The sequence below is a fragment of the Alligator sinensis genome, unplaced genomic scaffold (assembly GCF_000455745.1).
Source record: "Alligator sinensis unplaced genomic scaffold, ASM45574v1 scaffold277_1, whole genome shotgun sequence".
Taxonomy (NCBI): Eukaryota; Metazoa; Chordata; order Crocodylia; family Alligatoridae; genus Alligator; species Alligator sinensis.
In genome coordinates, this window is record NW_005841899.1 from 928,986 (window position 1) to 952,493 (window position 23,508).

Consider the following 23,508-nt stretch of genomic DNA (forward strand, 5'->3'; position numbering starts at 1 on the left):
CAGGAAAAAGTTGGGCTGTTAATAAAAACCCTGAAGAGGGAAGCCTCAAGCCAGAGCCTTAGAAAACAGACATTTTTTAACAAAAGAGGGACTGTCTAGTGATAAAATTGTGGAAAAAAATCCATATCCAACATGGTGATCAGAAAGCCTGGAAGGGTTTCTCACACATAATCCTTTATGGAGAAGACAGCATCCACAGGATGGAGAAAGTGGTATGGAGATTCGGTGCATGAGAAAAGGGGTCGGCATTAGGACGCTCCTACTTAAGTGGTCTTCCTTGGTCACTAGAGAGTAAAAAGCAGGGACTACAGTACAGCATTTCTTGAAGGACTGAGACAAGGGGGTTGAGGGGGGAAGCACAGGGAAGGATGGCAGAAGAGAAGGTAGGTCACTACAGCCCCCTTCTTCAGTGGCCGCTTGAGGCCTTGTGGTGGGTCCCAGCATACACGGGAGCTGGGCAACACTTGTTGGTCTGTACTGCCACACACTCTCTTCCTTGTTTTTTAATACCTGGAGCTGCCAACTCCTCCGGCATCTTCGGGCTTTATCAGACACCTAGGGTGTACCCAGATCAGTGCATATGTGTGGTCTGCGGTGCCTCAAACCTCAAGTGGCACAGCTCTGGGAGACTCTGGCTGCTGGCCAGAATGTCTACTCTCTTCTAGGTCCACCCCAGCTCCTCCAGCATGACATGGGCTGCGAGAAGCAGGGAATGGGCAGTTTGCCCCAGGTGAGGCATTATGCCCTGCACCACAGCACAGGTGCAGGGGTATGTGCAGCAGCAAACAGTTGTGCTGCTACTTTTTGTGCCACTGCAAGTGCACGCCCCTGCATGTGGGGATGCTGCCCTAGGAGCTATCCACCAGGACAAAATTATGGTGTCTTCATGTTAGCAGCATCTGATATCAATTATTTTTCTTCCTTGGCTTTGATGTATAAGATACACCTTTCTTTTGGACCTTTTTATAGTGACAGCTGGAAACAATGGAAACCAATGCTAATGCCTTATAAACCCTGAGCCAGAGGCCACTAGAATGTGCATCATGGTCATGTAATAATTGATGAATGACTTGCACTCTCTAATTGTAAATGGCAAGCCCTAATCCGAAGCTAAGCCACACAGACTGGGAGGGGGGAGTCTCCTGATTGCGAATACTGCAGCTAGAGGTTCATTTGTCAAGTGTTGTGTGCTGATGGTGAGAAAGAGAACAGGCAGTGGGGAAAGCAGTTGTGAATTTGTGGAGACATGATGCTTTTGGTCTGGAACATGAAAGAAAGATAGAATTTGGGATTTCTGAACAAGTAAATCACTTGCTGTTGTTTGTCTAGTTCTCTATAAACACCAGAGTCCACTAAATACACGCCTGACCTGCGGGGTCATTTTCTTCCCCTAATGAAATATAAGCCTGTAAAGCCTCGCTTTTTGGCTAGCTTCTCAGGCCAAAGGACAAGAGTGTTTATGCTAGAGAAGGCAAGGTCAAAAAAGCGTGCCCTGCACTGGTAGTGCTAAGTATGATGTTACGAGATGCCACTGAGCAATTATCTCATTAGATGGAGATAATTTCTAATGAGATAATAATCATCTCATTAGATTGAGATAATGAGAAACTGAAGAATAAATGTAAACTTTGTGAGTGAGAGAGGGAACCCTAGTATTAAGGTGCTATGTCATAAGACCTTTCCATTTAGCTTACCTCATCAAGGCACCTTTCATACTGTTGTCTTTGATTTTCATTTTCCAGAGCCAATGCTGAATTCTCTGCCTGTAGCGGGATACAACAAATAATGCAAATGAGTCAATGGGTATGTTGTGTGGCATGTTCACTCATTCAAGTTCTTTTCCATATATATATTCTCAAGCTCCACAAACATCTTTTAAAAAATACCAAACATGTTTCCTGTAAGTTATTAATAAAAAGGGAAACAGCATTAGCATTATGAAATTACCAACCAAATACACTGCAATTTAAAAAATACCAACACTGATGTTCTAAGCATGTTTATGATCTAGTTTTGCAAGATGTGAAAAAGCATGGCTGTGAAGCACTGCAAAAGATATTTATACATCAGCTTTCCCGTTATGGTTAATTTATAAGCTGTGTGGAGAAACTATCTGGAGAAAAATGGAATCTACTCCAGTGAGGGGGCAAAGTGAAAGGGAGCCCTTTACACCTTTTATTTCTACAATTTCTTATAAGCCATAACCCAGATGCTGCTGTAATGTAGAACTGTGTATATAGTGCTCCTATAATTAGTGATGGGTGCCTTATATTCTCTGATCAGAAAATGAATTCCTTAATCTGCTGATTTTACACATGTGAGAGTATGTTATTACAACAGTGAAAAGGAACTTTATAAATGAAATCTGAAAGTCAATTAATAAATTTTACTCTAACAAATGTCAGTTTAAACATTACAAAGTTTTCCTTGGCTTTAATCTGTCTGTAATTATCCACCACTCTCAGATTTTTGCATAATGCACATGAAAAAGCAGCACAATCTGGCCTTAATATTTAAATTGCATTAAATCAATGTATTATTCTGCATAATTCGGCCTTCAGTTTGGGGAACTCTTGTCATAAGGAAAGAATAATTTCCCCAACTGTACTAGGTACAAATAAATCAGCTTTAAACAAGGGATCCTATGACCCCAGCTGACTTCCTGCCCTTTGGGCAGGGGGCTGGACTTGATGATCTTCCGAGGTCCCTTCCAGCCCTAATGTCTATGAAATCTATGAAACAAGGGCAGGGTTTCTGTTCTCTCTCTCAAAAATGAAAACCTGAAATATAAAAATTAAAGCTGGCTTTGAGAATCTATGTGCTCTACCTGCCTCCCACTCATAACTTCACAACATGTAACCATAACACCACAATCAATACACTCAGATAATTACAACCATTACACAATTTACAATGCTTGCTTCACTTTTACTGCTCTGTCAATCCATAAAAGCTTAACGAATGGGATTCCAAAAGAATTGTGGTTAAGATAAAATGGTCACTATTTGGCTAATATTTGCAATTCTAGAGACAAAAGTTAACTGATGTAACCTACAGGGACAGTTTTAGTTGTTTCTAAAAATAATGTAATCATCAGCCTAACCATGTAAATCTGTAATTAGCTAATTTCAAAATAAAATATAGCTCAAGAGAAGATGCTGGGAGAGAAAGGTCTGTTCATAATTAGCTACTATTTTAAAACACAGACAAAAACTAAGGTAAGAAGGAGAAGAGAGAGTAATATATAAAGATCACACATACATTTCTAAATCATTTTACAGAATCAACAGCACACTTAAAAGGCACATGGAAAGTCATCTATCAGGAGAGAAATTGAAATATCTATATCCTACTGGAGTCACAGAAAATAAACGTTGATGCAACCTATGAGTACAAGAGAATCTAGAAGTTTCTGCAGAGTGCTGACACTTGACAGAATAAGGTGCAATAGTAACTACCAAACCAGAAGTAGAAGTAAAAGCAGAAACCGGAGTAACAAAAGAAGCAGTAAGAGCTTGGGAGTTATACTGTTAAATAGCTCTTTGTGCTGAACAGGCTGCTCCATGTTACAAGTTTACTCTTACTGGCACATACCTACAGGCTTCAGAATAAAATTTACCCATATGAAGTTATATCTTGATGGGTAAAAGATAAAAGTCAATATCTTCCTATGAACATTACTCTGAAATGTACATCCAGCACCTTAGTGCTCTGACACAGTCATTAAGACTAAGTACAGACAATCAAAAACCCCAAGGTTGAATTGATTCAGTCTTTGCAGGTTAGTCTAAGTTGCAAAGATTGAACCAATAAGCAAATGAACAGGCATTCATTTTTGATTCAAGAAATGCAGCCACATGCCTGCAGTGGCTCAAGCCAGAAGCCAGGGGATGCTAGAGCACGGCTCTCTGATACATAGCCAGCATGCGCTGTGCCTCTTTCTGCTGCTCCCGAGGTCTTTAGGATTTGCAGTCTACAATCACAGCAGCAGGACTCTGCAGGGTTGCATATCACTTCCTCTTCCTGCTTCTAGGTGCCTCTGGGATTTGTAGTCCAGTTGCAGCCAGCACTAAGCCAGCAGGGCAGGGCAGCTCTGTACTTGGGGAAAGGTGAGTTTAGCCCCCCTTTCCTGGCCTCAGACCCCAGCCACAGTTTGCCTTGCAGGGCCAGTGAGGCCAGTGAGCTAGTCCTCACTGCTCCAGCTAGGGAACAGAGGGGTGGGGCCAGCCCTGCTCACTGGAGGAGACAGCACAGCACAGCCCAAGGCTGCAAAGCATGCTGAGGGACTCTGATTTGACTTGAACCAGGAAGGGGTCTGGGACAGAAATTCTGTAAACCAGTTTGACCTAAATCAGTTAAGTCTGATACTCTAATTTCTTCTAACCATCTCGTCTCATACTCTGTGATATAGAAACATGGAAGCTAAGATCGCCTGAATCCTTTTGCTGAATATCAGATTTCAGCAACTACTTTTGATGAGTACACCACGAAAATTAGGAAATTTGAGTTTGACAGCGTTAGAAATAAGTAGCACATTTTTCCTCCTAGCCAGCCACAGTGGAAACATCTGTATAATACAAACATTTTCACACCAGTGGCTTTCAATGTGTACTGAAGGGATGTAATCCAGTCCATGGTAGCTTGGTTTCTGTGCTCCTTGATTGCTGAGCAAATCATTCCCATTTATCTGGCATTTCTGTAATAAGAACTGAGCCAGGAAGGGAACACTTCACTGCCTTCATTTAAGATTGTTATGCCAATCCCCGGGAGGATCAAAGACCAATAGTTTATATACACCATATGGCAACAAAACACTTAGTAGTTACCCCAGCTCACCCCCAAATTATGAATATAGAAAACTGGGAGTAGAGCGTAGTTTAAAAAAACCCAACACAAATCTCCTTTTACAACAGGGAAACCCATGTGCTCTCTCTTTTGAAGAGCTGAATCACAGAGAATTCTGGAAGTCTTCCATCACTCTTGACATCCACGCCTTTCTCCCCAAGGTGTTCTCTGATGGGAATCCTAATGATCCTTCTGTCCTAAACCCCCAAGACACCTTCTGGCTAAGAAAAGCTTGTTGGGTTCATGTGGAGTCAAACAGTATCAGTCCTTATAGCTATCTGACAAGGGGTACATCTACACATTGCCGTACGGTGATGTTGTTACTGTGCCATGCTTTAATACTTCCAAAAGGAAGTATTAAAGCATGGTGCAGTAACTGCCTGTACTGCACCATATCTGCAGTGCATGGTTATTTTTAGCAGCTACTTCACCGAAGCGGTGCACTATAATGGGGGAGTGCGCCACTATGGTGAAGTAGCTGCTGGTCATGTGTAGACAACTGTGGACACTATGTCGCTGTAGTGAATTGCTATGGTGACATAGCATCTTGTGTAGATATGCCCAAGGAGTCCGTTAAGCAAACCAGTTTCCTCTCTCTGAGGAACTCTATTACACTGTGCCTCGGATGCACTGTGCGTGTGCATGTGACAAGACTGCAAGCTGTACCTATACTATGTGGATGACCCCTACACAATGGAAACTATGCCATGTTTACCATCTCCAGAAATAATGATAGAGGAATTCCATCTTCTTCAGTCCCCACTTCTCACAGCCCTGACATAACTTAGGAAGAGAGTCCATAAATCAGAGGAAAGGAAGCTGGAAGATTACTGAAGACAGAACTCCCTTAGGTATCAACTGACTGATTTCTGCAGTGGTTTCTGGTTTTAAATGCTGGGGTTTTTTTATTCCAAAGATTTCTGCACATTTTCCTTATGTCCCATTACATACAAACAGATTAAAAATCTAAAAACAAAATACTAACTCAAACCTGCCGAAGCATGACATACAAAACTAGAAACCAATGCACATGCCACTACTAGTACCTGCTTAGACTGTGGGCAAGCATTTTCCTGTTGGGATGTTAGTCCCCAGTGTACAGTATGATTCAGTCAGCCGAACCTACTTTGCAACATAACTTGCCATTAGATGAATCATTACATTTTGCTTTGCAGGCTATAAAGATACTACAATATTCTACTGATGCCAGGAGAGAGGATATGCGTTTCAAATCGCCAAATTGGAAGAAAATGGTTTCTGCTGTAGAATAGACTCCAAACAGAGAAAAAAACCAAGGTTTTAAATCAGGGATTGGATAATGCTAAGCAGCTTTCAACTGCCTTAATTAGAGACAACTTTGTTCTAAATTTTAAGACTGAATTTACAGAAAATCAATTAGAAAGTGAAAATTTTAGATTACTTTGTATAAAATAGGGGTTAGCTGGTATTGATGCTCTTGCCAGGATACAGTAATTACTCGAGACTTACTCAACTCTAAATTTGATCCACTTTTGAGAGTGAGAAAGACTTATAATAACCCCAGCAAAGCTGAAAATATTTTTAGGCCATTTCAGAACTCTTTGTCCTTTTCATGATTTTTGTAGAACAGTTTTATATCTTTTTTGCTCTATGATAATGACTGGGTCATTCACTTAAGAGGATTATTAAAAATAGGTTGCTCACTTGGCAGACCAAGGTCCTGATCCATTTCCTATTGAAGTCAATGTAAGTTTTGTCATTTATTTCCCATATCAGAAGCAGACTAGTTTCAAGGAGAGAAAGGGGATGTTTTCAATTTAAGCAGGTGCTCTAATTCCAATTTCCTAAAACCTCTGGTTCACTTTGAATATGATTATATATTTTCTGATTGCATAGAGGGTATAAAGTTCCTTAATCCAAACTGACTTGCTGTTCATGATACTATAAAAGAAAAGGATGAATCTTCTAAAGGGCTAGGGACAGGCATTCAAAAAGCCTGAGCCTGAATTGATTCAACTTTTGCAGGTTAGTCTAACATGGCTAAGCTAAACCAGTTTGTAACCATACAGACATTCTCTCTGGACAGGAAATTCAGGCATATGCCTGCAGTGGCTCAGGCTAGAAGCCGGGGGAGAGGGTGCTAGAGCAGCCCTCCCTTCCCTTCCATAGAGACACACACAAGGACACCTCTCAGCATTAGCTATCATATCATGTGCCTAGGATCCATGGGGCTGGGGTCCATGCTGTGGGAGATGCATGGGAGGGAGAGAGGGGAGGATACGTGCTTGAGCAGCGAGGTGTTGGGGGGAAGGGCAGGGGGAAGCCAGGCAGACCCTGCTGTACCTGCAGTCTCTGTCAGAGCTCTGGCCAGAGAGTAGGGGAGGGAGGGGAGGCTGGGCCAGCTTTGCTGTCCGAAGCAGAGAGCCCAGACGGGATGCTGGGGGAGTTTGGTTTAACTTAAACCAGGAAGGAGTCTGGGACAGACATTGCCTAAAACAGTTTGACCCAAATTGATTAAGTCTGATATACATTCAACTGCGTTTATCTTAAACTAGCTTCAGCCATTTTTAAACTAGTTTATGTGCACTGAACTTATGTTCTGTTGCAGGTTTAAACCAGTTTCTCATCATTTAAACCTGTTTATGTGTGATGTCTGTCCCTAGCCAAGACAAAGGTTCTTAGTCTTTCTTGTAACAGAGACTGATTTGTTAGAGGAGTTAAAGCAGATCACTCTGGGTGCATCTACATGAGATGCTAAGTGCTCAGTAGCCTAATAACACTGTGCAGTAGCATGCTGGGAAAAACCCATGCTAGTATGCTACTGTGCATTAGTATTAGGCTACTGTGCAATTAGAGTCTGTAAAACCCATGCGCTGGCACTACTGTGCAGCAGTGCCAGTTACTGTGCACTGATTTAGTACTTGTTTAACCAAATACTTGATTAACCATTTAACTAAACTTAATGAGCAATAACTACAGCACATCAGTGAATGTGTAGACGCAAACTTTGTGCTTCAAGTTACTTCATTTGTAAAAGGCTGATGGTAGTTAACTATGTGTGTGTGTGATGTATTTTGGTATCTTTGGTTGAAAGATGAAATCTAGAAACAAAAAGAATAACAACTTTGTCCTGGGTAGTAAAACTATGGGCCTTGCAGGTTGTTTCCATAAGGGTAAAAAATTAGTGGTGTGTGTCCAATGTGTTCTTGGTGTAATCTTATTTGCAAAACAGTGTCCCATTTCACTGAATACAATCAAAATAAGCATGGCCTCTGCAGCCAACCCAAGAAGCCCTACCCCTGCCTCTATCCCACTCATAATTCTTTCTGTGCATCTACCACACACAGGATACCAACCAACCTCCAGGCCCCTGTATTTGCAACCAACACAACCGCTCAGTTCACAAAGCTTTGCTTTAACTACCATGAAGCTTAATGTGTTAGACAATCCTTACTAGATTCCACTTTTCATGTTCTACTTTAGTTTGACCTTCAAAATAACATGGGGAGTACAATGTAATCAACATGTTGCTCTCCACTAGCTAGACGGAGAAGACAGATATCATATGATACCAATACCCTAGTCTTCCAACCTACTGCTAAAAATCTTTCAAGATTTTGGTTCTTGTTCTCAAGGGTCTAAATTGTTCATGGTCTGGTTATGTGGGAGGATGCCTCTAATTCATCACACATGGAAGTATCTTTTATTTTCTTCAGAAAGATTTGAGTGCTTAAAATCACCTTTCTAAGTGAGACTTAGACTCTTAAGTCACACATTCTTGAAAAAATTGCCCTGAAGCTTTATGTGCTTTCATGTTTCATTCAGTAAAACTAGGATAACAATATTTTGTTACCGGGCAAGGATTTTGTGAACCACAAGTTATTAGTTTATGCTGACTACACACTTTGAGATCTTTGGGTATAAGATGAGTGCACACTTAACAAATCTGCAGATGTCACTAGGTTGGATGGAGTTGCAGAATCTCTGGAGGGCAGAACTAGGATCCAGAATGACCTTAGTAAACCGAAGAAATGGTCCAAAACCAATCAGGTAAAATTCAACAAGGACGAATGTAAAGTCCTGCACTTGGGATGGAAAAATTATATGCACAGATTTAGAAAGGGGATGGGCTGGCTAGGCTGCAGAAGAAAATGTAGGGATCATAGTGGACCATAAGCTGAATATGAACCAACAATGTGTTTTTACTGCAAAATAAAAAGAAAAGAAAAAAAGAAAAAAAATCCCCTGCAAAACACCCCACTAAACAATCAATCAATCAAATAAAAAACAGCATACTGGGCTGTATTAATAGGGATGTTGATAGAAATGCTTCACTATATTTGGCACTGGTCAGGTTTTTCCTGGAATACTGTGTCTAGTTTTGAACCTCTCACTTCAATAAAATGTGGAAAATTAGAAAACACCCAGCGGAGAGTGACAGAAGTAATTAGAGGTCTGGAAAACATAAGGCTAAGACAAAAGAGTTAGGATTACTTAGTTTGGAGAAGAGAAGACTAAGGAGAGATTTGATAATAGTCTTCAAATGCCTGATATGGAGGATGGTGACATTATTCTCTGTGGCCAAAATGGACGAGGAAGAATGGTCATAAATTAAAGCAAGAGAAGTTTGAGTCGGATATTAGAAAGAACTTTCTGACTACAAGGGAGGTAAAGCATTGGACCAAGACAGAGAGGTTGTGGAATCTGTATCCTTGACTATTTTTAACAGCAGGTTATACAGATACGTGCTGATACTACCTTGAGCAGGGGGTTGGGGTAGATGACCCCCTGATTTCCCTTCCAATCCTACTATTTTTTTACGATTCTATCATAAAAGTAGTGAAGACTTTCTGTAATTCCAATGGAAGACAATAAAAACCCTGAAGTTCCCACAAAAAAGAACAGAGGAAAAGCATATGTAAACCGATTTTCTTTCAAGAACCAATCACTACAGAGTGGACGTAGGAAACCCAAACCGATGGGGGGGAGGGGTATGGACAATAGAATAGACATTAACTCAGCACTGAGGGAAAAGGAAATGAGGGTTTAAAGGTTGTATGTCAAGTTAGCAACTCAGAACACTTTGAAGGTATCATTGATAAAGGTCAAGGGGAACAGAGTTATGACAGTGAACTTTAAAAACACTGACAGAATGCTAGAGCACTGGTTACCATGTGCACTTCCTTGTTATTCATACTAAACCATTAGTCCCTTTATAGAAAGGTTTATTGATTTACACAGACACTCATTTGTCATGCCCTGTATAGTACATTAAGAGCTGTCCAAGTACTTCAAATGCACTCAGCAATTCTTTCATATTTTTGGTCTTTTTTCATACATTTTGTGCTCAGAGCTGTATACAGCTGCACTAATCAGTCTAAGTATATAAGCTGTATGGAAAGGAGCAATATTGCCGGCATCCCTTAGGTCCTTTGGCATTTTCCGTTTGACACTGGTATGGAAACAGGTGGCCACCTGAGCCTTTTTCAGGCCGGTTTTCCTTCATCTTTTTTTCTGTGTGCCTTAAAAAGAAAGAAACAATGCATCCTTTGAGAAGATAATTACATCTCTTTTTTAATGTCGACTTTTCCCTGTTGGCAGGAGTCTTCCCAGAAGTGATGTCAGCGACATGTGTGAACCCACATATGCTGATAAAAACCCTAGCTTAGTTTTATCACTATATAAGTGCTTCCATAGGTATAGCTTATGTCAGCTCCCCAGTTCATTTTACATCAATATAACTAAATCTACACTAGATGTTCTCTTTTGGGCAGTTCATTCGACGGCTTTAACCACAAGCCTGTCTTTTCCCTTCCTAAAATACCCTGTCCATAAACAATATGCATCCTATTTTTCCAGCAAACAGCTCCACTCCATGAGAAGCATTCAGCCCATGCACTGAAGAGGCAGGATGAAATCATGTAAGGAACACTGTAACTGCACACATGTTCAAGAGCCCAAATTGAGGTTACATGGGATAACTTTAATTCTGGCTTTTCCAAAGTTTTGATTGCCTTTGGAAATTTCCTGTCCTTTTAAAAACGTTGTCTGATCTGCTTTCTGATCATTCTTGCAGCAGGTCTCTAACATGACGATCTACCCTATCCAGTCTATCCTTTCGGTCAAGGCAGAGTTTCTGACTTCTATCAAAAGAAACAAGTCAAGTTCAATTTCAATGATGAAATCAAGTAATTAATCCCACTGATTCACCAATTAGCAAAAGAAAATTTGACACAACAGAGACATCAACCCTGATCTTCAAAATGCCCCAGAAAAACTGGATTATTATTATTATTATTATATCTGAGCTCTGCTTCATTTTGTCATTTTTCTTTTCATTTTCCTAACTTGAGGGGGGGAAAGAGGGATAAACTTGACTTTTATTTTTCAAATCTACTTATGCTGGATAAATATTAGAATTTCACAAGGCTCAACCAAACCAACTCCAACCATTTCAGGTTCACAAGCCATTAGTGACAAGGCTGCCTCCTGGAAAATTTAAAAAATAAATCCCATTTTCCTTGCTTTCTTGAGATCTTTCAAGGGATACGGTGTCCATGGCTTAATATTTTTAACTAGCTCCAGAATCATAATATTCTTCTTTCTTATTTTTGGTGACTATAAAGTAGTTAAGAGTGACAAGCCTTTAAAACCTTCAACATTTTCCCTCCTGACACTACAGAAATGTCTGGAGCTGACATTTTAAAAGAAGGCTAGGAATAGGATCTAGCTAAATAGCCTGCACTATAAGCCAAGGCTTATCTACCAGCAAATAAATACCGAAGCTATAAGCAAGTATATCAATAATAGTCTTTTGGGTTTTTTTGGAAAATTGTAGAAAACAGAAAATCTCAGTGCTATGGCTTACACTGCATGTATTTACAGAGTATAACGTATTTATAATAAGATACCCATGTACAAAAAAAAATTCTATGTACCTCCCTACATAACATTTGTGAAGGGTATCACTCTTCCAGACTGGTTTTGGCAAACAGTATGTTTTTGGAGATGAGGGGTAGCTGAGTGTAAGCAGTTCCACAAGTGATGGCAATACAGTACTATCAACCAAAAAATTCTGAAGTTGCATAAAGTACAGCGTGCGTTGCTAGTGCAGGAAAGTGATGTCACCAAGTCTAACAAAAAGCTTTCGCATTAACTAATAACGAACAGAGCACTAGCATCAGGAGGTACTGTATCTTCTCACACACAGCATGCCCCAGCATATATTGTTTTTGAAAGGTAGAATGTATTAAAACTATATATTTTCCCTTCTAATAAGTCACTGAGCCACAGCAGCTAGGAAGCAAAGCCAGCTCATTGTTCTGTTCCCTGAGAATCATATGCAAATGTAACTGTTTTTTGCCCATAATCAGCAGGACTCCTCCCTACCATATTTCTCACTTATAATATACACCACTATTTCCAGCAGCTGGTTTTTGGAAAAAAAGGTGCGTGTTGTATGTGAGGAAATATGGTATTCTCCAAGAAGTTTCCTGATTTCTTCTGGACATGATGTTGCAGGCAGTGCTGCTGTATTACAAGACAGAAAGCTGAATGCTCATGCAAGGAACAGCATGTGCTATTCAATAAAAAGGTGATTTCACACATGTATCAATGCTTGCTTTCCAGTGTTCAACCTTATGTATTTAGCCTTGACAAATTGTACAAAACCACCTCAATCTCTGCTCTTTTATTTCTTTGTACAGTGTCTAAGTGAGCTAACGCCAGTTTGAAACACTTTCTAATTGGCTCCAAGCGCAGCCTGGCCCTGCCCCCACTGGGAAGAGCCTGGCACTGCCCCAGCCACAGCCCACAGAAGCAACCCGCCCTGCCCCACACAGATTCGGGGGCACACAGGCAGCTGTCCCCACCTCGCACCCCCTGGACAAGCCGCAGCTCCATCCTATGCCTCACCCTGGCTGGGCAGCGCCTGCCCCAGCACCAGCCCCACTTCCTCTCTCACCACAGGGGCCTCGATCTGCCCCAACATGCCCCTTCCCTCTCCCCTCCCCTTCCACCACAACAGACTTACCAGCTAGACAAAGCTCTCCAAGCTGTTGGGCAGTGCTCCTCGCCACCTATGTATTGCGCTGTGGCTGTGTGCATGCATGGGGCATTTACTGGCCACATCAGGCAAAAAAAAGCTGATTTCTGATACCGTCAATTTTCTTTATCTCGGTGCCTATCCAAAATTGGACCAATGTATCAGTGCACCTCTAAATATTATTAAAAAGCGTAGCAGCATTGAAAACTTTAAGTGAAACTTCTTACAAATTCAAAGCCATAAACATAATAAGCCCTGGCCATAGTCTTTAAGAACATTTTGTAAATTATACCAATTTACTTATAGCATAACACCATTATATTAGATTCAGATACATTCACAGAAGAGTCACTTCATTTACCATTCAAATAGGATAACTGATACTTTTGATTTAGAGGTTTGTTTATCTGAGTAGCTACATTTCTCTATGTTTTAAGAAACAATCTTTGGAGAAAATTCCTTCAGACCAATATTTTCCCCCCACGTGGAATTCAATAAAGTATTCATTAGAGCTGTCTGACAACTAATATGAATACATCCACCAGTAGAGTAGATTGTAAAATTTCCATTGAAACAATTTTGCAGCTAAAAATGAACTTTGGTGAAAACTGAAACAGTTTATTGAGGTATGTTGATTTAAATGATTTTTTTCCACCAAAAACACCTGAAAAGTGTCTAATTTAAATTGAGTATTTTGTCTTGACTTTTTTTACTACTGCATTATGACTTTCTCATTCAGTTTAACATAATCATTTACATTTAAAAAAAATTAAAATGTTAATATTAAGACATTTATATACAATGTTACCTATTTATATATTCCATAGATATTGATTTTATCATAGCTGGCATTAGTGAAATAAACATTTATATTTAATGTTTCTAAAACAAAATATTTCAGAATATCCAGTCTGTGGTCACTGTCTGAATGTCAGTGATTAACTCCAATTTGCAATGGGTGGAGATTTTGAACTGTAGGAATTTTATCAGGCTAGGAGTTTATTTTTTGATCAGATCTAGTTGCCACCTTAGTGACTTAAGGGCTAAAGCTAAGTCCCTTGGGCTAGGGACAGACATTACAGATAAACCAGTTTAAGTGAAACTGGTTTAAGCCTGTAACAGAACAGATGTTCAGTGCACATAAACCAGTTTGAGAATGGCTGAAACCAGTTTGAGATAAACCTGGTTGAATGTAGTATCAGACTTAACTGATTTGGGTCAAACCAGTTTATGCAATGTCTGTCCCAGACTCCTTTCTGGTTTAAATTAAATCAGACACCCCAGCATCCCGGCATGCTCTCTGGGCTGGTGGGGCTCTCTGCTCCACAGCAGGGCTGGCCCCTCCCTTCTGCTCCCTGGCTGCAGCTCCAGCAGTCTCTGCAGGCATCTGCCTGGCTTCTGCTGTCCCCTCCCCTCCCCACTCTGTGCTAAGCAGGCACTCCCCCGTCCCTCACAGACACCTCAACATTAGCTAGCAGACCACATGCTGGCTACCTTCACACTGTGGCACACGGGACAAAGGTAGAATCAACAGATAGCTGGTAATGTCCCTCTGTTGCTTTCTTAGTGGGCTGATAAACACTGAGTTAGGGGTGATAAACATTCCCTGCTGAGCTGGTCAGGAAGGGGAGGAACCCCTCCCTAATCAGTGTCCTGCCTGAGCCTGGCCATGGCCCGCTTCAGCTCAGCTCTACAGAATGGAAGAGAGGGCTGCTCCAGCACCCTCCAGCTTCTAGCCTAAGCTACTGCAGGCATGTGCCTGCATTTCTGGGATGTGTCTGGTTACAAAACTGACTTCGCCTAGCTAGGTTAGATTAACTTGCAAAGATTGAATCAATTCAGGCTCAGGCTTTTTGAATGCGTGTCGCTAGCCCTCAAGGGCAAAGATTCCTGCTAACTCCAATGAGCACTGACTCTTGTTCTCTGGAAAAGAATGTGTTAAGAAATCAAATTTTGTTTTTTGAAAACATGCTGTAGCATATCATAGTATTTTTGTTGTTTTTTTCCCCCCTAAGTGATATTAAAGATGCATTTAAAATTAAGTGCATATGTACACTTTTGCAGCATGCAGAACTTAAGTTTAGAATTTCAAAGAAAGTTAACACCTTTTAGTTCAGACTGCTGAAGGGATGAGCATAGTTCTTTTGTCACTAACATATTAGAGTAATCTTTCTGCACTGTATGATCTCCTTATCTATCCATCCCCTAGAAGCATACTAATCTTCTACTTAAATCTGCTGTCAAGTCTGAAGAGGATAGAATATTTCAGATTTGCCTATGAAAATTCAAATGTTGCTACCTTAATTCTGATTGGATAAGTTTTTGATATTCCCAAGATGGTCTTTTCGAGATCTGCAGACTAAACAAAGTTATTAATTTAGGCAATTTATGATACCCTGAAAGAATATATCAATGAATTAGATAATTTCACTTTTCATGGCACACATCAATAGCTGCAAATAGAAATGAAGTATTATAAGACAGCAGTGACTGCAATTCTCTCTCAGTAACGTACAGAATGTAGTTGTTCTCTGTGACAGTTTTAACTCAACCCTTCCAAAATTGTGAGAATAAATCATATTCTTGAATTGAATATGGTTTATGAACCTAAATAAATACATCTGAGTAAGCAGCACGCTAATTTTTAATCATTGTCAAACTGTTTTAAAAACCTCAAAGAATTCTCATCTGAATAATGTTTTGGCTTTTGCAAAGGGAACAATTAAATTATAGTACAATGATATTACTTATACATGAAATGTATCAAAAAAGTATGTTTGATATAATTCTACTCAAGATAAAACACTTTTATTTTTGTCCTCCTGCAATGTTTTTCAGGATTTTTTTTATTCAACTCCTTAAAGTACTTGCCTTAAAGGGGTTCCTCGCAATTTAAGCTATTAATGTGAACCATTTCACAATTCATAAAAGAAACCTATAACATGTGTTTCTCTCTATATAAACTACATGGTTGTCATGGCTTATTCCTGAAAGATAGTAGTTGCTGCAATTTTTTTATTCCTCAGAAGACATCCATAAGTAAACTGCCCCCAGGTATTTCAAAATGAGCATCTTTGCACATAGATTTTATTTACTTCCCTTACAGGTACGGAATTAGAAAAAAAAAAAAAGGAGCCAACTACCTGCTATGGTTGTTGGCCCATTGTGCTAAAAATAAGACATAATAACACATAATGCAATCTTTTCATAGCCAACAGCTAACTTATAATAACTGAACCAGGCAAATAATGTTTACCAACTGCCCACTGAAACACCACTCCATTCAGTTTTCTATTTTCTTCCCCTGAAAGCTTTGAATTTCAGCTGCTTGATTCTTACAGGCACAATAAGTAGCAAATCGCATTCTGTATATCATTCTGTTTGCACATCAGAATACACAAAAGGTCAGATTTTGTTCCATCAGATGTGAAACTGAAGCTCTGAGTACATTAACCACATAAAAAATTAAAAACAAAGTTGCTTTTTCAGCACAAAAAAAGAAAAAAAAATTATCAAATGTAGTTACTTTTATAATCTGTAGCTCTGTTTTCCTATCTGAGCGCACAATAGCTGGTTGCCCCATGTTGAGTGCTGGGGTAACTCCTTAGGATGATGGCAGTCCATTGCAATTTTAAATTAGTCATATAGGGCAGTCGTGCTCAACCTTTTGGCCCTGTGGGTCAGATGAGAGGTACAGGGCTGATCTGTGGGATGCATTTTTTGCACAGTGTCAGTTTGGGGTGTAATCTGGCTGCATGGTGGCCCAACCCTATGTTCTGGTGTGATCTAGCACACACCTCATGCTATTGGGCCCACAGAGTTCTCCACAGGTGTGGAAATTTGGCAGTAGAGGAGTAGCAAGTAAAGCTGCTACTGCCCTCTTGCCACCAAATTTTCAGACCCATGGGCTGGATGACCTGGCTCCATGGGGGCTGGAGGTTGAGCACCATTGATACGGCTTCTTGCACTGAGAAAACCCTTACATTTGTCTGATGCTGTTGTCTCGGGACTTGCTTAAGATGTGGGCTACTCCAAAGGAGTTCTTTCTTGTGACAATGAAATTTCCCATAAGGCCAAACTAATGAGCAAGGAAACCCTGTTTAAAGACATCCTCCTGGGAGAAAGCCACCTTAGAGTCAATGCAGAGGCCTTTTGTAAGATACTAATAAACACATTCACAAGTTTTCAAAGGGCCAATTTTGCTAATTTGCATTTCATGGAAAACTGAAAATGTGCAAAGGTACAAAAAAGTGGACATAAAAGGAAACCAGCTGTGTGTAAAGTAATGTATCATTTACATAAAGTCATTTTTAGTAACTGCTATAGAGCCTTCTACTAAACCTAAATAAATCTTCTATTTATTCAGAGCACTCTATACAGAGGACACAATCTACATTTTCGATCATATATCTTATACAAATATCCTTTTGTAAGCTCCTCCAGCAGCTAAAGAGCAGGCATTGCTATAATGACCTGACAAAGTGTAATTGAAAACTGTAAAAATTATCAACATGATTTTGACAAATAATCATAGAATGAGCACATTCACAATGAATCATTTGCCCATCTGCAATTGCAATGTTACACCATTAGGCAAAAGTCTGTGCAATATTTGGAACTTATTCTTGTTGATGTCACAAGAGGCGCAGCTATGAAAAAGAGGACAGAATAAAGGTGTTTACCTGATTTGTGTAGCTAGACACAAAAGAGCCAAATCCAGATTAGATATAAGCAGGTGTAATTTCTCTTGCAGTCCCTGGAATTATACCCATTTATACTAGCCCAAAAACAGACTAACATTAGTATTGAACGTAAGGAGATGTTGCTGTTATCTTATTCCCAGCTGCTGTTCAAGTGCAATATCAGTGATTAATTGATCGGCCTAAGGGGAAAATGTAGAGAAGAGAACAAGAATAAATCAATGTGTGAAATACTATGCAATGTAATAGATACCTGGGATCGATCATATTACTGCCCACTCAAATCTGCCCACAACTGGGAAACAGCCCTGCTCTCAGAAGGTCACCAGCAGGGCAAATCAGTTGCTTAACAACATAAGACATTTTCTTTGTTTTATTTATACTCAGCTCCTCGGTGAAAAAAAATTGGCCGTCTCTCAGCGTTAACCATTCCTAGGGGACCATGCACCTAAGAATGGATTTGCTTGCTTTTCTCCTTCTAATTGAGACATTTGTGAATAGCTATCCTTGTGTTCCTGTGGAGGACAAAAAGAGTGGGTGAAAGCAAAGAAAAAGAGTAATAAGAAGAGAGAAATATTTTGGCAAGTAAAGTGGAAGTGACAGGAAGAGATGATATCTTTTGGTAGTGATAAGTGATTGAACGAACTATAGAAAAGAAATCATCATTGTGTGCTAACTTAAAATCTATATTGTACAGAGTATCTTGTTTGTCAATGCAATGGGGTCTCTACCCCATCACTGAAGCTGCTGACTGGCTCCAGTGCCCTGGAGGGCTGGCCATGGAGGGAAGACTCCAGACTGTGGGGAGCTGCAAGGAAGCCCCTGAAGGCTGAACCACTGGGTAGCAGAGCTAAATATTTTGGCCTTATGTTGTAGTTTATTACCACATTGTGACATTGACTCAGAATGGGAGGGTAGGGGGGTAAGACTTTTGTTTGGGAGTGGATGCTTGTATTTTTTGTTGTACTGAAGTTGAACTAGAGGACTGAGGTGTGGCTGTAGGGGAGTAGGAGGCCACCCAGAAGGGTGCCAGAGGTACCCCAGGTAATAAGGACTTCAAAGCAGGGCCAAGTAGTACAAATAGATTAAGGCTGAGAGGGCCAAGGCCCAGTCGTGAGCGATAAAAAGCTTGAAGGTCACAAGCAGCACATGAGGAGAGCACTGCTATCAGCTGAAGGACTGCAATGTGTGGCAGGGTACAAGCCCAGAGCCCGCAAAGTGCAATCCTGGAGTCAAGGGGGTCCAAAGCCCACAGAAGGTGAGCTAGAGGCTGAGGGAGCCCAGAGTCTGTGAAGGGTCCAGGAGCCTAGGGTCTTGGGACAGTGGACCTGGGGTGGAGGGACCCCAGAGTAAAGAGGGCCAAGGGCAGAGGCCTCATCCCAGACAAGGATCTAAGACTTGCAGCAAACCCTGCCCCCAACCTCTAGGGGCAGCCTCCCAGTCCAATTATAACATCTAGGCATGCCAGACAGGACAACAGAGTGGGATCCTGAGAGGCCAGGGCAGTCAAGTAAAGTGGGATCTGGACAGCCACTCTGCGGTGATGTGGCTGACCCAGGGCTTAACCTGTTACAGCCTACAGTCCTGCACATAGGACAGAACAATCTCATGCACCGGTACAGGCTGGTGGCTGACTGGCTGGGCAGCACCTCTGCAGAAAAGGACCTGGGGGATAGCGTGGACAATAAGCTGAATATGAGCCAGCAGTGTGCCCTTGTTGCAAAGAAGGCTAACAGCAGACTGGGCTGCATTGGTAGATTTGTTGCCAGAAGGTCAAGGGAAGTGATTATTCCCCTCTATTCAGCACTGGTGAGCCTACATCTGGAGTACTGTGTTTGGTTTTGGGTCCCTCACTACAGAAAGGATGTAGACAAACTAGAGAGAGTCCAGCAGAGGGCAACAAAAATGGTGAGGGGGTTGGGGCTCATGACATGTGAGGACAGACTTAGGGAACTGGGCTTATTTAGTCTAGAGAAGAGAAGACTGAGCAGGGATTTAATAGCAGCCTTCAACTACCTGAAGAGGGGTTTGAAAGTGGATGGAGTTAGACTGTTCTCAGTGGTGGCAGAGGACAGAACAAGGAGCAATGGTCTCAAGTTGCAGGAAAGGGAGTTTAGGTTACATATTAGGAAGAATTTTCTCACTAGGAGGGTAGTAAAGCACTGGAACAGGTTACCCAGAGAGGTGATGGAAGCTCCACCCTTGGAGGTTTTTAAGACCTGGATAGACAAATCCTTGGCTGGGATGTTCTAGTTGGGGCTGGTCCTGCTTTGAGCAGGGGGTTGGACTAGATGTGACCTCCTGAGGTCCCTTCCAACCCTCATTTTCTATGATACCATGGTGGCCCCAGCTTGCATTCTTTAGAACTCAGTGGGCATGTCTATACATGATGCTACGTCACTGTAGCAATGTACTACGGCAACGTAGCATCAGTGGGCACAAACCATGATGCCACAGCTATGTTGCCATAGCGATGAGCTCCCTCTGTATAGTGTGCCACTATGGCAATGTGGCAGCTAAAAATAACTGTGCGCCGCAGGCACGGCATAGTAACTGCTGTTACTGCACCATCATTTAGTACTTCCTTTAGGAAGTGCTAAATGATGGTACAGTAACAACGGCACCATAGGGGCATGTGTAGATGCACCCAGTATCACAGAAACCAAGTCCCCTTTTGAGTCTCCTTCTCCAATTTCACTCTGCAACCGACACACTCAGCAGGCATTGGGTTGAGCTGTTAAAATCCAGGAGAATTATTTCAAAACACAAGTAGTATTTGAACAAAGTATTCAGGCTTATGTTAATATTTGTGATAAATTTCTTTTAAATAGAAGGGTAACTAATTTGAAAAATGAAAGAAATAATTAAAGAAATGGCAGCAAGCCTAGACTTTGGGCTCCTTTTTGAAAAATTTAAAGCCATTGCAAAGTAATTAGGATTTTGATGATCTGTGTTGGACTGAAGAGAAAAAAAAACTGGCAAAGTCTATTCAAGAACAAAGAAAAACATAGCTACCATTGTTCCTTTTAAGAGATGGGAGGAGTTGAAATGTGGCAAAATGAAATGCAATGATAAAACCATGAAAGAGTGCTAAGCAACAGGCAATAGATTTTGGCTGAGAGAATTATTTATTGAATACACAAACAAAGCTAGAAAGAGACCTGGTATGAAAAATAGTGCATAGAGCAGAACTGAGAGAAAGCAGGTAAACGCTGTACAAATGAAATCACCTTTCTAAGAAACAGCAGGAGGAAGGCACAGACAAATCCTAAGTGCTCAAACCAGATCATTTTTTTCAGGAGAACAACAATTCTTCTAACAGAAGAATTGCATGTGTGATTCCCAGATTATCACAAGCTATTAACAGAAGTGCAAACTGTGCATTTCAAATGAAACACCACAAATAAGCACGGCTCTAGCTGCCTACGGAGAAACTATGATGATATGAGACATTTTGGGAGTGATATTCTATAGACAAGTTCAAGGTAAGACAGCATGGAAGATCTGATGTGTCTGGTGAAAAGATTGCGAGACTATGAAGGGCAGGAAGTCATCAGAATGTTAACACAGCTGTAAAGAAGACCTAACAGTTGCAAAGATGTGAGGGTACAGTCAGATAAAGTGCAAATTTTACAGGCCCAAACATGCTTGGAGAAGGACGATGAGTACTACTGTCCGTGACCACTTGGAGACGAGAGAAGCAGTCCTGAGTGTGACGATGAAAGACTCATGCAATTGGCCTGATTAACAAGCACAATAGCATTAAATCCATGTATAATTCTGTTCTTTTATTTTAACTCGTAATCCTCAACTCTTGGACTCATTTCTTCATTGATACCAACGGCCATCAGAACAACTTTTCATCAGAGGATTTTGAATAGCAAAATACCTAACTGGTAAGAACCCAGTCTTTGAAACAAACTGCAGAACATCTGAGCAAAAGAACTGGGAACTTATTATTAGTACTTCTGGAAAATAACTATCTTTCACATTAAGATTTCAGACTAAGACAAATGAATGTTAAAATCAGCAAAAACTATTTTGTAAGAACTGCTTGAGACAATTACTGTGTGGGCACAACAATGCATGCTAATTAAAAAGGGAAGAATGTTTTTTTGCTAATATTTGAGCATTTCCAATTGTTTTTCCAAATACATTTCTGGTTTTGATCCTGCACATGCAACATGTATCAATTAGGACTGGAATAAGGACATTCTTGAAGGTTTCTGATCACCAACACTATCATTAATGGAAGGCATTACCTTTATGGAAAAGGAAGAGCCTGTGCCCTCTAGATGGCATTATTCACCTGTATATCTCAAATATTAATGGGGCAGAATGCCAGCCAGGCAAAGTATCCCCCTCTCTATCCACATGGGCAATGTAGGCATGTTGGTCAAAAAGATCAGATGGCAGCTCTTGGTCTCAGTGGGAGGGTAACAGCTGTTCACTTTTAAAATGCAGAATGGGGGCCATCCTGAGAGAAAACCACTTCCCTGGCCATGTTATTACTATTACAGGTGCAAGAGAGGAAAGAAAAATACTGCAAAATAGCAGGACAACCCCGCCCCCTGAAAACTAAGAATTTCCTAAAAATCCCTTTCAGGGATGGGTGAGATAACAAAGTGTGAAAAAAAGACAAAATTATAAAAGATTGTAGGCACTAGAAAAAAATGAAAAAATGGCTCCAAAATGGGTTTTCTTTCTTTCAATCCTTCCCTGTATGCATTATTTAGTAGCACTCCAAATCTTTGTAATGTTATACGCTGATTCAGTTTGTGTGCATGTGCATGTTATAAGGGTGTAGTCGTGTTGTACAGTTTCCATTTCAGATGGCTGAATTCGATATCTTCCATGTTGCAGGGGTGTAGATGTGTATGTTATATGCATATACATATGTGTGCATGCACACATTCTCTCTCTCTGTATATATATATATGTGTGTGTGTGTGTGTTCTCTCTCTCACTCTCTTAATCTCTCTCTCTCTATATATATGTGTGTGTGTGTGTGTGTGTGTGTGTGTGTGTGTGTGTGTGTGTGTGTGTATAAAAATACAATGTACTGTAGCCAAATCAGGGTATTCCTTGTTTGATGTATCCATTTTATTTACATTTTTGCAAGGTCATCAGAAACCACATTGACAAGTTAAATTGACCTCTTAAAATCAAAGTAGCTATTTGCATTTTAACTGCTGTGGATCAACTGAATGACTGCAAAAAATGAAGATCCTGAGTCACTGATCTTCTGATTACACCAATATGTCATAGGTTTGCAGGCATTTTATGTATCGTATTGTGACAGGGCGCTTGGTGCACCTGTCACTTAAAGGCAGACTGCCTGAAAAGCGGCAGGTGTGGCAGGGGCCAATTAAGAAGACACGAGACCAGAAGGGGGCTGGGCTTGAGCTATATAAACCCAGGTCAGCTGGTCAGGTGGACTAGCCCTGAGTGGCACAAGAAAAGGAGCTCCTGGTATAATAACCAAGCTGGGGTAAGCAGCATTGAAACATCTCTGGAGGTTGTGGAAGTCATGGAGGAGATCTCAATAGGCCCAGGAACAGGGCTGGAATCCTGGGAACAAGACCAGAGCCTGGGCCAGGGCAAAGATGCTTGGGAGCAGGGCCCGAGCCCAGGATGAGAGCAGGCCTTGGAAAGGACAGGCCTCTGGATAGGGCTGGGCAAATGGGCTCAGAGCCAGCACCCTGAAGCCCAGCAAGGAGCAGAGTAAGGGTAAAGCAACCTGGAGCTCAGGGCCAGCATGCTGAAGCCTGGGCTAAGAGCCTGGTAGGGTGGGAAGCAGTGCCTGGGAGTAGCCTGGGTAGGCAAAGTGCCAGGATGGGGAATACAGTGGGGCAGACTGCTCCTGGCAGTAGCCATTGTTGACGAAGTATCCAGGAAATGCAGGCAAGCCTGGAAATGACACCCATGAGTAGCTAAGGC

At 41.1% G+C, this 23,508-nt stretch overlaps 1 protein-coding gene across 7 annotated transcripts in view; it reads right to left on the minus strand.

The window, feature by feature from the left end:
- Nucleotides 1-23,508, minus strand: part of NCKAP5 (NCK associated protein 5) — a 461,300-nt gene that overhangs the window by 143,398 nt on the left and 294,394 nt on the right. For all 7 annotated transcript variants that reach the window (XM_025197575.1, XM_025197576.1, XM_025197574.1 and 4 more), the window contains one exon: nt 1,695-1,763. In XM_025197575.1, the coding sequence (XP_025053360.1) occupies nt 1,695-1,763 (69 nt within the window). The remainder of the gene's footprint in view (nt 1-1,694; nt 1,764-23,508) is intronic.